We start from the raw sequence: 15,340 nt of genomic DNA, 5'->3' as shown, positions 1-15,340 counted from the left end.
ATGCCTATGTCTCCTCCCCTGCGATGTTCTCCCGTATTGGTTGGGTGGCCCTGATGCCATGGGCGGGTGTGGTTTAACATTTAACTGCAGGGAAGGAAGTTTCAGGCGTCTTTTCTGTTTTAACTTGATCTTGTATGTTTCATAAACATTGAAGATTAGAGAGGAGAATTTAGCAATGTTCACAGAAGGTTTGATTAGGTGGGTCTGATTAGTTTTGGCTTAATCATTAGGTAAGACTAGGCAATCGCCTAGGGTGGCGGGTTCTAGAGGGTAGCAAAGAGCAGCCGATGTCATAGCAAAGTAATAGATCCTGACAGCCACACTAACTCCAGAGGTATTTCTAGCAACAGAGAAGGTGGCCAGCTTTCAAACACCGTATCACGCAATACAAAGGAAAAAAAACCAACCTCACGGTCAGGATATGAAACCAAAAAAAGAGTGGGGAAGGGACACAAAGTCAAACTACCGTGAGCACAATCAATTTATTAAAACATCATATATGAACATAATACATAAAGAGGCAGGCATAAAATGATCCTTTTTTAAAACCGAACTGGAACCCAATACGGTCCGTGTTTCGGCTATATTAGCCTTCTTCAGGGGTGTATATAATAGAAGCCCAGTAGATGGCACTAGATTACAACTAATAAAAGAGGATTACTCGCGGTGCCTGGTCCTAAGCCTGCTGCCTGACCCAATGTTAAAAAAAAAACCACTGCAAAATATTGCTGCTGAATGATGTTTGTGTCCTTTCCCCACTCTTTTTTGGTTTCAGTTTTCAGACAGCCCATTTCCACAGATTATTCTGAGAATGGCAGTGTTGAGAAGTGGGGGAAAGGGTGTGAAAGTTAATTGGAGGGGGGTGCAAGGCTGACGGTTTAACTGGGGCATCTAACATCCTTGCACTGGCTGTGGGTCTGATACGCTGATTCTGTGGTCACGGCCTATGGAGAATGTTTTATAAGGGCGCTAGCACATCGGAAAGTTTTTCTGTGGCCAGTACGTCTTTTTATGAAGCACGGTTCCTTTGGGCAGCGGTCAAATCATTGAGCTTTGTGTTCTTTTCTCCAGTTTCAAAGACTGCATCCCCAGATCCTTCTGCCGTCAGATCCAACAGAACAACTTCCTGACGAGGTTTCGCATGCGGACGATCTTCAGGAAGTTTGTGTGCAGGTTTCACTTGCATACGGTCATCCCGGGCAAGCTGAACGAGCTGGACATTATGTACAAATATGTGGCCACTCTGGAGAATCTGGCGCCCCGCTTCGGGAGCGAGACCTTCTCGGTCCTGTCCTTGGACTTTCCGTCAGAGGGTGACAGAGGGAACCTGTACATCAATGCTGGGCACCCCCGGCCAGGAGAGGAGCCAGTGCTGACGAGGGAGGGGCCTGCCACACACGAAGTCCTAGTGACAGGAACGGAAGGGATACAGTGGAGAAAAGTCCAGGCAGTGGTGAGCTTCTGCGTGTTTGGGGCTCTGATGGAAAATGTGCGTCCTTAGCATCCGTACCAGACCAGTCCAGAACAAGAGAGTTTCTGAACTGGTCTGGTAAGGAAAGAATATTATCAGGTAAGAAGACATTTCTCCTTCCATGCCCTTGGAAGCAGTGATTCGAAAGAGCAAAGTTCATAAAAAGACATCTTGCTCCTGGTACTGTATGACTGCAGGCTGCTCCTTATGAAGCTAGCACCAGATACAGCATTTTTCTAGTGGCATGTGACCTTGTGACTTGCAAGTAGCAGCAGCTGAAAAATGTGATAATATTAAGCTTATAAATAAAGCACAATACATTTACATTTTCCAGCTGATATTCAGACAGGGTGGTTATTTTGCTTCTTTTTTTTTTTAATCTCTTTTATTAAGTTTTCTAAGAAACCAGCAATGAAAGATGAAGAAATATAACTGTTCGACATTTGTTTACAAATGGACAGGGAAATAACACCGTGATATTTAGTCCGTGAAGGTCCACAGGAGAAACTTTACGTTCTTGTGATCCTGTCCCTTTTCTAGGCCTGTTCTCTGCTCGGCCTCTTTGGAGTCAGCCCCGTCCTGTGCATTCACCGTTGCTTTCTCTTTCCCCCTTTTTCTAGAACGCAGATAACAGCAGCCATAAAAGTTATTTTGTCAAAAAGACGAGACTGAAAGGCGAGAAAAAGAGGACACAGCCAGTGGAGAAGGACGAGATCAAGTGGAGCCATTTCTGTGACTTTCAAGAAATAACGCACGCGATTCTCAGCAGCTGTCGAGTCGGCATTTACCGGCAGGATAACAAGTGTCTGGTGTGAGCCCGCTCTTTTTCTTCCCGTTGTCAAGAGCGTTCTTGTAATAGAAAGAGAAACCTCTGGGGCAGCGGCCTGTTCCACTGGCTTAGCGAGGGGGGGAGGCTCCCAGGGCGGTGGCGCCTCCGCCCATTCCTTCCCAGCCACACGCTCCTTCCATGTCTTTAGCAGCAACAGTGGAGGATTGGAAGGGGGGCATCAGTACCCCTTAGTTAAGCTGGGTGATGGCATTGAGGCAGAACTTCAGGGTGCTGGACACACATCATGGTTTCTGTTGGTCCCGGTTGATTATGAGCCACTACTTAACACTTATATAGCGTTGAAAGGTATACGCAGCGCTGTACATTTTGACATTTATAGACAGTCCCTGCTCGGAAGAGCTTACAATCTAACGTAGACAGACAGTCACAACATATAGGGTTGGGGATGCAGAACCCAAAGTGAGAGGAGTTAGGAGGCAAAAGCACTCTCAAAGCGGTGGGCTTTTAACTGGGCCTTGAATAAGAAGAAACCGTGCCATGGAATAGATCAGAAAGGGTGGACACCTTATAGGCAGGTGAGCGAAGATCTTACTGAGCATGTGTCTTGCAGGAGCTTCTGTTGCCCTCCTCGGAGGTGGCCCTGTCTTTTGTGTCCTTAGTGGATGGATATTACAGGCTGACGGTGGATTCCAATCACTACCTGTGCCATGAAGTGGCCCCCCCTCGTCTGGTGATGAGTATCCAGAATGGCGTCCACGGGCCCATACAGTAAGTTTGGGAAATATCTGTAGGTGATCCTGGCCAGGATTTTGCAGAATTAACAGAGGTTGGGAAGAGGGGGACGGGGTCGATAACGGGGTCTGTGTTGTCACTTTGTGCAGGCGCAGAAGTGCTTCACCCTCTCCTTGCTAATTGATCGATGGTTATGCATTTAGCCAAAGTACAAATAAAAAACCCAAACAAGTTTGACATAGACAAGAGGTGGGAGGGGGAAGGCCTGTCATTCACAGCACACGGCCCCGTAGGCAGGAGGGAGTGGGCTTCCCTCCAGCCGATTTTGCACGCAAGGTGACTATGGACGTTTCCTCCAGGAAATTGTCCAAACCTTTCTTAAAACCTACTGATGAGACTCTGCCGCCCATCTCCCTCACTTCCGCCCGGATCTCTGCAAGGCCCGCCATCTCCGATTTAAGATCCCGTAGCCAGCCAGCAATATTCCCTTCTGCCAGTGATTCACCCTCCGATGAAGATGTTTTGGTGAGTCCGGCCTGCGAGGCCATCTTGGGTGGATTCGCCGGGGGGCTAGGTGCATGCGATCACGTTTTAACGCTAGCCGAGCTGGAAAATTGAAATTTTTCCAGCTTTTTCCTGTACGCCATGTGCTCCCCTGTAGTAGTACCCTGGAACTGGTGCAATCTCCACGGTAAGAAGTAAGAACAATACACAACAACATGAGCCCCAAAATTAAGCTGCCATGCTCTCGAGTGACGTCACTTCCTCTCCCTTTCTTAAAACCAGCTACGCTATCCGCTCTTACCACATCCTCTGGCAACGCGTTCCAGAGCTTAACTATTCTCCGAGTGAAAAAAAATTTCCTCCTATTGGTTTTAAAAGTATTTCCCTGTAACTTCATCGAGTGACCCCTAGGGCTCCTTTTACAAAGCTGCGCTAGCGGTTTTAGCATTGAGCTGGCATTAGTTCTAGCCGCGTAGCGTGGGTTTAGCGCAGGCTAAAAACGCTATCGCAGCTTAGTAAAAGGAGCCCTTAGTCTTTGTCATTTTTGACGGAGTGAACAATCGATCCACTTACGTATCTGATCCCTCACTGTGTCTGGTTTTTTTTATCTTGGAAGATCCAAAGGTGTGCTCGGCTGAAAAAATCAGTGCGACTGTGCTTTAATTTTCCTGACTTTTTAAATATTTAACCCCCCCCCCCCACACACACACTTTATCAAGGTGCACTAGAGCAGTGGTTTCTAACCCTGTCCTAGAGGACCACTAGGCCAATCAGGTTTTCAGGCTAGTCCTAATGAATATGCATGAAAGAGATTTACATATAATGGAAGTGCTAGGCATGCAAATCTGCTCCATGCATATTCATTAGGGTGGCCTGAAAACCCAATTGGCCTGGTGGTCCTCCAGGACAGGGTTGGGAACCAGTGCACTAGAGGTTTTTAGCGTGGGCTGGCAAGGCTAGTGCGGGTTCGAGCTAAAAAAAACCTCTAGCGCAGCTTGATAATTTGGGGTCCTAAATTTTAGTTGTTCTATATGAAGCATAAATTCTTTTCTTTTTTAAGATTTAAACAATAACATCTCGCCTCACAACAGTTATTAAAGGAAAAAAGCAAAGTAGTAACAGGTAATTGTTAAAACCACATCTTTGTTGATGTTCATCCACAGCAAAAGAGAGGCAGGTAGAGAATTAAATCAAAGGAAATAATAAGGTGGCAAAGAACAGTCGTAGGATGAACCCTCACAGCATTAAATTGACAAGATAAACCAATAGTCTTGACAGCCTCACGCTGAGTCACCAAATCACACAGTTGCATGGGCTTAGAAGGAAGAGAAGTGTTGCCTTCCATCATGACGAAACCATTACAGAGCCATTTTAATATAAAAAAAAATTGACTGCCGGAGCTAGAATTCTTGAATTAAACATCAAGAATTCCTGCCTTCCTATCTGGGTAGCTTTAGAAAGGTCAGGCAGTTTCCAAATAGAGCCTAAATCCTTTTGAAATAAGTTCCGAAGCAGAACAATCTCAGTCGGATTTGGAGAAAATCAGGCGACCTCCCAAACTGTAGGCACGTACGTATCCAGTTGAGCTAATGGTGGGATTGGATCCTACTGGAAAGTGGAGGGGTTGATACGAAACAGTAGTAGCACACTGAAAGCTGTCCTTTTGCTGTTTCAGGGAAGAGTACGTCGTCTCCAAATTTAAAAAAGAAGAGGAAGATGATGGAGTGTACATTATTCGATGGAGCGCCTTTGACTTCAACCGGTTGATCTTGTCGGTGATGAAGAAGGAGAGAGCCGAGGTAAGTTGTGGCACAGTTTGAAAAATCGGGAACCTGCAAGCCTGAGCTCGCTGCCACCCTCGTGCCCGGGAGAGAAGCATTTTCAGAACTGTCGGGGACTGTCTCTGGCTTTTACCCATTCCTGAATTCCTGCGTGACTAATGGGTTTTAGAAGCTGGTTTTCTTTGCTTTGTGCACCTGGCTCTGCAGACGGTGTGGTGATGCCACAAAACAAAAGCCTTTTTTCGAATAAAGTAGGACTGTACTATTCCACTCAAAATATATATCAAAGTAATGCAGAAGGAGCAGAAATCTTCATATCACATTAATAAAATAGATGTGATGAAAGTGTATGAGAGTCCTAAGTTTTCACAACTCACTTAGGGGGGGGGGGGTGGAGAAAACCTTTAATGCAGAGCTGAAAGAAGGTTGTAACCCAACCAGGTATCTTCACATGAAACATCCCAGGACCTCTTAATATATGTGAACAATGTGTTCAAAAATATAATTACTATGCTTCTTTCTGTACGGTTGAATCAGTGTAGATATGGTCTGGTACATAATCAAATGTCTCTCTTTTTTACTAAGCCGACAAGCAAAAATAAGTTTGTACTTATATCACGATTTTCACAAGTTCTACAGAGCTCCATTTTCCGCAGGAATATTACCATACAGTCCTACTGTATTTAAAAGAAGTCTTTTGTTTCATGGTGATGCCCTGGCATCACTAAGTGCAGCCTCTTCCGTCCCTCCCTTTCTCATCGCTGTGGTCGGTTCTGTCCCCTCCAGGTGAAGGGAGCGCAGAATGGCCTGTGCTACAAGCAGTTCCGGATTCAGAAAAAAGAGACGTGCTTTGTCCTGGAGGGCTGGGAAAAAGAGTTTGCCAGCGTGAAAGAGCTGATGGAGGGCCTCAAGGGATACACGCTGAGACTAGGCGAGGAGAACTTCGCCGTCCGAAAGTGCTGTCTTCCCAGATCAGGAGGTAAATAAAGGTGGTGCTGGGTCCGTACACATGGCTGCACAGATACGGCACGCAGACTCCCCTCCACTCCCCCCCCCTGTCAAAACATCCCAAACTACATCGAGCGCTGTGATGTCACAGCAGGAGGCTCTCGTTAATAGCATACCTTAGTTATCAATGTTCACAATAAATCACTTCACACACAGACTCGGGATCGTCATTGGCCGTAATATTTTTTTCCTTCATTTGTTTTAACCTTTTGCTTTATTTACTTAGTTATAAATCTTAGCTATACTCATTTTATATGAAGGTATGGCCGGAGGGTTCTTGTTACAACACAGACCTATGTTTCGCCGGAGCCTTTTCAAGGGAAATACCCCTTAGTTTCCAATACCATCTCATACTTCAGGAGACTGTCGTATTCCATCAGCTGCTGTCAGCCCACAACTTATCTTGTCAAATGAGAGGGACGGTGTGTGCAGAGATCCCAAGTTTCAGCTATTACATTTGCTCCATGGAACCCTTAAAATCTGACATGAAGTCATGTTTCAGGAAAAAGCTGTCAACACCCCCCTCCCCACAGGGTAGGCTGGAAACATCTATTCTCTCTTCCTTTTAAATAAAATAAAGTTAATTTTATTTATGTCTTGGGTTGGGGGGGTTTCCTTCTGGTTTTTTGTTTTTTTTTTAAGAAATGTCTAACTTGATCATAACAAGGAAACCGAAGGACAGCAAAGTGAGGCCAGAATCCAAGACTCTGAATCTGAGCCAGTTAAGCTTCCACCAGATCCGGAAGGATGAAATCACTCAGGTTGGATTCCGATTACATCCTGATTAACTGTGCATGCATATCACGCCGGGACTTGTAGTTTCTCCAGCATGCTGGTGTCTGCTGCTTTGGGGAAAATACCTGCTCTGTAAGCTGAAAGATGAACCCAGAGAGAAGATGGGGTATTTTCAAGGTTGCATAGATGGGATTAAATCCTAGATAGTGGCGAGTTAGTGGCAACATTGGAGTTAGGGTGGGAGGCCCTCCTCGTGTGTCATGGGCTATTGAAACAGAGCCACAGAAAATCTCATTCTCTTATAAATAACGTTTAAGTTCCTTCTTGCTGAAATCATGTCCGTGAGCTCATATACCGAGACGCTCTCTGCGCTGCACATAAGATTTGTAGAGGGTGGCTTGTGGATGTGTGCCAATACCTGAGTTCACAGAATATTTCTTCCTGCTCCCGCCCTGGTGGTTTGTGTGAATTTGCAGATTGCTCACTTGGGCCAGGGCACACGCACAAACATTTATGACGGCATCCTCCGGGTGTGTGAGGGCAGCGACCTCGAGACGGAGCATCTCTCTGCTGAGCTTAACAATAACTGTCGGAACCTCCGTGTGGTACTGAAGGTGCTGGACCCCAGCCACAGAGACATTGCATTGGTGAGTAATTCCCAGCCTTAAATCTACTTTCACTTGGTGGGGTGGGTGGGGTTAGGGGTCCTTTAGATGCTCATGATTATGTATCCTGAGTTTAACCATTTGACGTCTCAGTCCATGAAGCATTTTCCATGTTTCACTTACAAAAAAAAAAGGCTTTCTTAAAATTGCATGATTGCAGATATGTGTATTTAAGTTCCTACGAAATCAACCAAAAAGTTGACCCATAGAGTCTCCAGGAAAAATGAGAATCCAAAGCCAATAGTACTGTGGAGACTGATGTTACTGATGCAAACTTTATTTATATCAAGAAAATAATCCACAACTTTGGAACAATGTTGAACATTCACTACTTGTACCAGTGAAGAGGACTTTCAACACGTTCCGTGTTTCGACCTTATTGTCTTCCTCAGGGGTCCCGATGTGGTCTCTTCAAAGATGTGAGAATATAGAAAGCCTACGCCCGAGCATGGGTGCAAAGTATTCCTCCGGCATGTACAAAACACGGACCATGTTGGGTCCTCTTTACGGGTACATGTAGTGGATGTCCAACATTGTTCCAAAGTTGTGGATTACTTTCTTGATATAAATAAAGTGAAATGTTCAGACATCTCTCCATGCCAGAATGTTATTGATCTCTCGCAGTTTCTCCCCTTGTATGTTTCTTGAGCACATGCTTTGATTTCTTTGTCTTCCAGGCTTTTTTCGAAACAGCAAGTCTGATGAACCAGGTTTCTCACATTCACCTGGCTTTTGTCCACGGAGTCTGTGTGCGGGGATCTGAAAGTGAGTGACTGGACAATCTACCCCATTTTCATTTGAATAGAGTTTTCTTTTTCAGTGTGATCTGTTATGACAGCCAGATTGGGGGGTTTTTGTCCATGCTTTGGTAAAGGCCTACGTTTGTACCCCTACCCTGTGCAAAAGTATTTCCTTAGTGTCCGTACCAGACCAGTCCAGAACTATTAGGTTATATCCATTGATCACTGAATAGAGAAAAAGATTCTTGTGATATGAAAAAAAAAGATTTGTAAGCAGTTAGGTTGTGTTGTGTGTTTTATGCCTGGAAGATAACTCTGTATCATTTTACCACATTTTGTTAAAATTGTGATCTTGCTGTGATGCTCTGTGTTTCATGATCAAACTTGCCGCTTACACCACACTCTCTACCTACACTTGAGGAGGGATAGGATTGCAACACTGTTCCAACGATGCTCCTTCCCAGTCCTGCCATCTTAAGCAGTAGCATCTGTCCTGGACAATCTGAGGTGACCTTCCCGCTCTGTTCTTCCTTGCCAGATATAATGGTGGAGGAGTTCATTGAACACGGCCCATTGGATGTGGCTCTACGGAAGAACAAGGGGCAAGTGACTCCGGGATGGAAGTCCACAGTGGCCAAGCAGCTTGCCAGTGCTCTGAGCTATCTGGTGAGTACCTGTGTCCATTTCCTCTTGTAGCAGTAACTCTGCACCCCCTCCTCCTCCATGTCAATAAACCGATGGGACATCAGCGATGTTGAGTCCAGACTCTCCAAGTCTTTGATTATTTTGCTACAGATCTCTACGAAAATGATAAAAGGTTTGGGATGACTTCTCTATGAGGAGATGCTAAAGTGGCTAGGGCTCTTCAGCTTGGAGAAGAGATGGTTCAGGGGTGATATGATAGAGGTCTCTAAAATGCTGAGTGGCGTGGAAAGGATAGATGTAAATCACTTGTTCACTCTTTCCAAAAACACTAAGGGCTCCTTTTACTAAGGTACGCTAGCGTTTTTAGCGCACGCTAAATGAAAAATACTAACGCAAGCTCTATGGAGGCATTAGCATTTAATATGTGTGGTATTGTAGAGCACACTAGGTGCGTGCTAAAAGGAGCCCTAAGACTAGGGAGCATACGATGAAGCTACTAAGTGGAAGATTTAAAACAAACTGGAGAAAATATTTCTTCACGTAACGTGTAATTAAACTCTGGGATTTGTTGCCTGAGAATGTGGTGAAATCAGTTAGCTTAGCGGGGTTTAAAAAAAGCTTGGATACTGTTCTAAAAGAGAAGTCCATGGGCCATTATTGAGATGGCTTGAGGAAACCTATAGCTTATTCCTAGGATAAGCAGCATCAAATTTCTTTTACTCCTTGAAATCTAGCTAGGTACTTGGGACCCGGGTTGGCCACTGTTGGAAGCAGGATACTGGGTTTGATGGACCTTCGCTCTGTCCCTTTATAGAAATTCTTAGGTTCTTACCACATTTCTTAGGATGTGTATTTGATGCACATTTCTATAGCGAACTGCAGTTGTAAGTTCCTCTGGCCCTCGTTGTCCCACACAATAGAGTTTCCAAAATATTGAACCTACACAACAGAAGCTTGATTAGGCTGTCATCTGCCATAGCCAATGCTGTCCTAGACCTGGTTAATAGGCCACGGTGTGAAACTTGATTTTGATTGCTCGAATTCCTGTTTTAGAATTGATTCTAGATCAATCAAGTCTTTGCTGAAGTCAGCGGTTCTAGTAGAAAGTCCGATGGCACCTCTGTCAGATCAATTGCGCTTTCACACATACAGTCTGGGCTCTGGTGGGCCAGTGATCTCGGTCAAGGGAGGAGGTTTTGCTCTCTTGGTGACCTTTCTGATCTCAGCTGTGGAGAGGGGGGGTCATAGCAGTAGAAGCTACCTCTTTTTCCTCCTCATTCTCTGTCTCTCTCTCTCATAATCTTACGTACACAAATTTCTACAGGAGGATAAGAACTTGGTACATGGAAATGTCTGTGCAAAAAACATTTTACTTGCCAGGAGAGGTCTGGAGGATGGCTCTGCCCCATTTATCAAACTGAGTGACCCGGGAATCAGCTTCACCGTCCTTTCCAGAGAAGGTACCAGCTGCTTTTTCTTCTCTTGTGAGAGGAGGATTTCCTTGATTTCTGTTAGTGGCTGGATGATCTCAGTGCTTGTCATGTTTAGAGTTGCCATATGGCTCCAGAAAAAAAGAGGATGAATTGCAGCATCCGGGTTTTACTTCCACTGAAAGCAATAGAAGTAAGGAGGACAGATAGAGACATCCGGGTTTTACTTCCCACTAAAAGCAATGGAAGTAAGGAGGATGGTTTGAGACATCCGGGTTTTACTTCCACTAAAAGCAATGGAAGTAAGGAGGACAGATAGAGACATCCGGGTTTTACTTCCCACTAAAAGCAATGGAAGTAAGGAGGATGGTTTGAGACATCCGGGTTTTACTTCCACTAAAAGCAATGGAAGTAAGGAGGACAGATAGAGACATCCGGGTTTTACTTCCCACTAAAAGCAATGGAAGTAAGGAGGATGGTTTGAGACATCTGGGTTTTACTTCCACTAAAAGCAATGGAAGTAAGGAGGACAGATAGAGACATCCGGGTTTTACTTCCACTGAAAGCAATGGAAGTAAAACCTGAATGTCTTCATCTGGCTTCCTTTTTCTGGCAAAAATCCCAAGTAGTACAAAGTTCCTTTTTCTGGAACCATATGGTAACCCTAGTCTTGTTGCAAAACAGAAGCAATCGCCCATAGGTGCATGTGTAACCCTGCCAACTCCTGGTATAGCCTGGGAACATGTGAGAGCAGCAGGGTCTCCTCCTCCCCCACATCTTCCAGTGCTTTTCTGCCTTCCTAGGCCCCCCGTTCACTCTTCCAATACCCATGGCTAGATAAAAACTCTGGGTTTATTTTTGTTTTCTTTAATTCTATTTCCTCTTCTCTCCCTCCCCCTCCCCTCCGGAACGGACAGAGCGTGTGGAGAGGATTCCCTGGATCGCTCCTGAGTGTGTCCGTGATGTTAGTAACCTCAGCACGGCAACGGATAAGTGGAGCTTCGGCACAACACTCTTGGAAATCTGCTTTAATGGAGAAGTCCCTCTTAAGGAGCGCATGCCCTCTGAGGTACGTTGCTGCTGTTTTCAGGGTGCACTGTCTGGCTCAGAGTCATAGATCTCATGGCACAACTATTAGAAATGTAGATACATTTAATGAGGTAGACTAGTTTCAAGAGGATTGGATCCAACTTAAGTGCACCCTGCTTTGATGGTGAAACGCTGGCCATCGTTGGTGGTTTTGATCTCCCATATAAGAAAAAGTACTGTTTTTTCACAAAGATCTGTGGACTGGAGTTTATTTGCATTGCACAAGGCTCGATAGCTTTTGTGGGTATTGGAGATTTTTTATGTCAATGAGGTTCCTTTACCCTGATGAAACCTATTTAAACTCCCCCCTGTTCTTTAAGCATCTCGGAGCCAGATTCAATGCTCATAACCCAATCTTTATTAGTATGTACAAATATTTATATACATATATTTAATTGTGTTCATTGTCCTCACATTGGCATTAGATATTAATATATGCTTTATATTTGGCAGAAGTGTATTGAGATATTAATTTTGTTTCTACCTTGGGCGAAGTGCACAACTATAATTAATTCTGGTGAGCTAAATTTAAATCTACTGTATAATCTTGTCCAATTCACTCCATTGTGAATGTTTACTTGTAAACCGTTCTGAGCTACTGGGAGGACGGGATAAAAATCTAAATAAATAAATGGATTGCTTTTGCCATGGATCCTGCAAGATCTTGGCAGTGGGCAGGTCCAGAATCTAGGTGGTGTCTGATAAGGGCGCTCTAATCGAAACATCTTGTGCAGCTCTTTAGTCAGAGGGAGCTGAGTTAATAGCAAAATGCTGTTGAGACAGACATGGGGGAAGCCACTGCTTGCCCTGGATTGGCAACATGGATTCTTGCTTCTCTTTGGAGATTCTGCATGGAATGTTGCTACTATTTCGGGTTCCGGAATCTCGCTTACTCTTTGAGATTCTGGAACGTTGCTACTATTTGGGGTTCCGGAATCTCGCTTACTCTTTGAGATTCTGGAATGTTGCTACTATTTGGGGTTCCGGAATCTCGCTTACTCTTTGAGATCCTGGAATGTTGCTACTATTTGGGGTTCCGGAATCGCGCTTACTCTTTGAGATTCTGGAACGTTGCTACTATTTGGGGTTCCGGAATCGCGCTTACTCTTTGAGGTTCTGGAACGTTGCTACTATTTGGGGTTCCGGAATCTCGCTTACTCTTTGAGGTTCTGGAACGTTGCTACTATTTGTTTTTTTTTGCCAGCTACTTGTGACTTAGACTGGCCACTGTGAAGATGGGATACTGGGCTAGATCCAGTAAGGCTATGCTTATATCCTTCTCTTTTGGTTACAGAAAGAGCGGTTTTACGAGAAGAAACTCAAACTGCCGGAGCCCTCAAGCAAAGATCTAGCACACCTGATCAGCCAGTGTTTGAATTACAGCCCCAGCGAGAGACCCTCCTTTCGGACAGTCCTGCGTGAGCTGACTCAGCTGCAGCCACAGAGTATGTGTGGGCCCCTCTTGCGCTTTCCTAGGGCCACTCAGTCCAAGAAGTGGCGTCCCTGCGCTCACCCTGCAGGACCAGGCTCTGTTCTTCTGCAATGTGGCTGAATGCCTCGCAGGGTTTGCTTTCACATGTGTGATCATTGGAGGTGGGGTGGGGAATGGGGGTTTGTTTTGCTCTATGAAACCCATTTACTAGTCCTTTATCCTGATAAGCTGGAGAAAGCTTTAGTGATGTTTATTATTTATTTTAAAGATCTTTCAGAAATGGCCTCTGTGAACCCGGACTTTCCTGCCGCGGACCCCACGGTTTTTCAGAAGCGCTATTTGAAGAAGATCCGTGACCTGGGAGAGGTAACTGAAAGCGTGCTGGGACATGCGTCCTCTCTAGATCAGATCAACTTTCTTGTCTTGAATATGCCGGGTACTTCTAAGTGACCCAGACTGGCCACTGTCAAGAATGCTGGACTGTTAGCAACTTGTGTAATTAGGATTTAAACACAGCTGCTTGGCCTGTTCTAACCCCCATTCCACCACTCCTCCTTCCAGGGCCATTTTGGGAAGGTGAGCCTGTATTGTTATGACCCCACAAATGACGGCACCGGAGAAATGGTGGCCGTGAAGTCCTTGAAGTCGGGATACAGCCAGCAGCTCCTAACCAGCTGGAAGCGGGAGATTGAAATTCTGAAAACCCTCTACCATGAAAACATTGTCAAATACAAAGGATGTTGTAGCGAGCAAGGTGAGAGGGAGAAGGATTTTGCACTGATAATGCAGCAGAATTAAGGCTTGAAGCGCTGAACTTTTCACCAGTTACATAAGACTAATGTCTGTCTCCTTTTGAAAATGGAGATAACAGGAAAAAGGTCATGAGCTCTAATTCTGGTTCTCTCGATGAAGTCACATTGATCTCTGTAATAATAGGCTTTCAGGAAATTACATACATCTAATTAGCACACTGTCCTCCAGTCTCTGTCATGTCTTTTCTCAAACAGCCACTGCTTCACTTACAACCCTGTTCTTCACCTTAAACATTTATCATATCTCCCCTCTTCTGCCTTTACACTAAAGTATGCATATTGAGATCTTTAAGTTAGTCCCTATACACTTATAACGAAGACCATCCACCATTTTAGTAGCCTTCCTCTGGACCGACTCCATCCTGTTTATTTCTTTTTGAAGGTGTGATCTCCAGAATTGTACACAATATTCTAAATAAGGTCTCACCCGAGTCTTATACAGAGGCATCAATACTCCTTTTTCCTACTGGCCATACCTCTCCCTAGAGACCCTAGCTTTTCAGCTTGTTTGGCCACTTTAAGATCATCACATACATTCACTCCCAAGTCCCGCTCTTCTGTTGTGCACACAAGTTCTTCACCCCCTAAACTGTACCGTTCCATTGAGTTCTTGGAGCCCAAATTCATTTCTTAGCATTAAATTATAGCTGCCAAATTTCAGACCATTCTTCAAGCTTCGCCAGGTCTTTCTTCATGTTATTCACACCATCCAGGGTGTCTACTCTATTGCAGATTTTGGTATCATCTGCAAATAGGCAAATCTTACCTGACAGCCCTTCAGCAATATCGCTTGTAAAAATGTTAAAAAGAAGAAGTCCAAAAAACAGAACCTTGAGGCACACCACTGGTAGCATCCCTTTCCTTAGAGCTTTCAATATCGGAAACCTAAATAAACTGTTAAAAGCTTTACCTGTGGGATTTTGTTTCAAGGTGACAGTAGAGTGATATAACAGAGAGTTAAATCATTTTCACCATTCACTAGAAGACTTTGAACCTTAGTGCTAGTTAATCTGTAATATAAACAGTCACTTGCTGGATGGGAGATGTAGTTGTGCCAAGTAGAGAGAGTTTCTGAGCTGAATAACTCAGCTCTTCAGATCAGGGCAGCTGTGCTCAGTTGCTGAAACGTTGGTAAATAGATGCACGTGAGCAGGGTCTGAACATCTGAAGAAAGGAAACGAGCAGGATGGAGGGGGAAAAGGGGGAATTTCTCTCCTCACTGCACTCCAAAAAGGCAGGTATGAACAGAAATAGAGAGGCAGAGACCAGGATCAGTGAGCAAAAGACACATGACAGGGAACTGAGGAAGGCCAGCGGTTAGCGCACGTTACACTGAAGCCAAATGAAATCGACCTGAGTCATAATCCATCATCGCATTCCACTTGGAACCTGCAGCCCATTCTCATGAATCTGACATGAAACAATTAGTCATTTCACAGTTCAGCTGTGCGACTTATCTGTTTCCATTATTACAGCCCCATAACCCCTCTTCTTAATCACTTCCTC

General features: G+C 44.7%; 1 protein-coding gene across 3 annotated transcripts in view; it reads left to right on the top strand.

The window, feature by feature from the left end:
• TYK2 (tyrosine kinase 2) overlaps positions 1-15,340 on the top strand; it is a 57,179-nt gene that overhangs the window by 30,538 nt on the left and 11,301 nt on the right. For all 3 annotated transcript variants that reach the window (XM_033924289.1, XM_033924290.1, XM_033924288.1), the window contains exons 6-19: positions 1,072-1,453; positions 2,092-2,280; positions 2,872-3,029; positions 5,173-5,296; positions 6,065-6,257; positions 6,929-7,047; positions 7,498-7,668; positions 8,364-8,451; positions 8,965-9,092; positions 10,396-10,531; positions 11,419-11,570; positions 12,885-13,035; positions 13,291-13,388; positions 13,584-13,776. In XM_033924289.1, the coding sequence (XP_033780180.1) occupies positions 1,072-1,453; positions 2,092-2,280; positions 2,872-3,029; positions 5,173-5,296; positions 6,065-6,257; positions 6,929-7,047; positions 7,498-7,668; positions 8,364-8,451; positions 8,965-9,092; positions 10,396-10,531; positions 11,419-11,570; positions 12,885-13,035; positions 13,291-13,388; positions 13,584-13,776 (2,282 nt within the window). The remainder of the gene's footprint in view (positions 1-1,071; positions 1,454-2,091; positions 2,281-2,871; positions 3,030-5,172; positions 5,297-6,064; positions 6,258-6,928; positions 7,048-7,497; positions 7,669-8,363; positions 8,452-8,964; positions 9,093-10,395; positions 10,532-11,418; positions 11,571-12,884; positions 13,036-13,290; positions 13,389-13,583; positions 13,777-15,340) is intronic.

This window comes from Geotrypetes seraphini, chromosome 16, assembly GCF_902459505.1.
Source record: "Geotrypetes seraphini chromosome 16, aGeoSer1.1, whole genome shotgun sequence".
NCBI lineage: Eukaryota > Metazoa > Chordata > Amphibia > Gymnophiona > Dermophiidae > Geotrypetes > Geotrypetes seraphini.
This window is presented reverse-complemented; position numbering and strand designations above follow the sequence as displayed.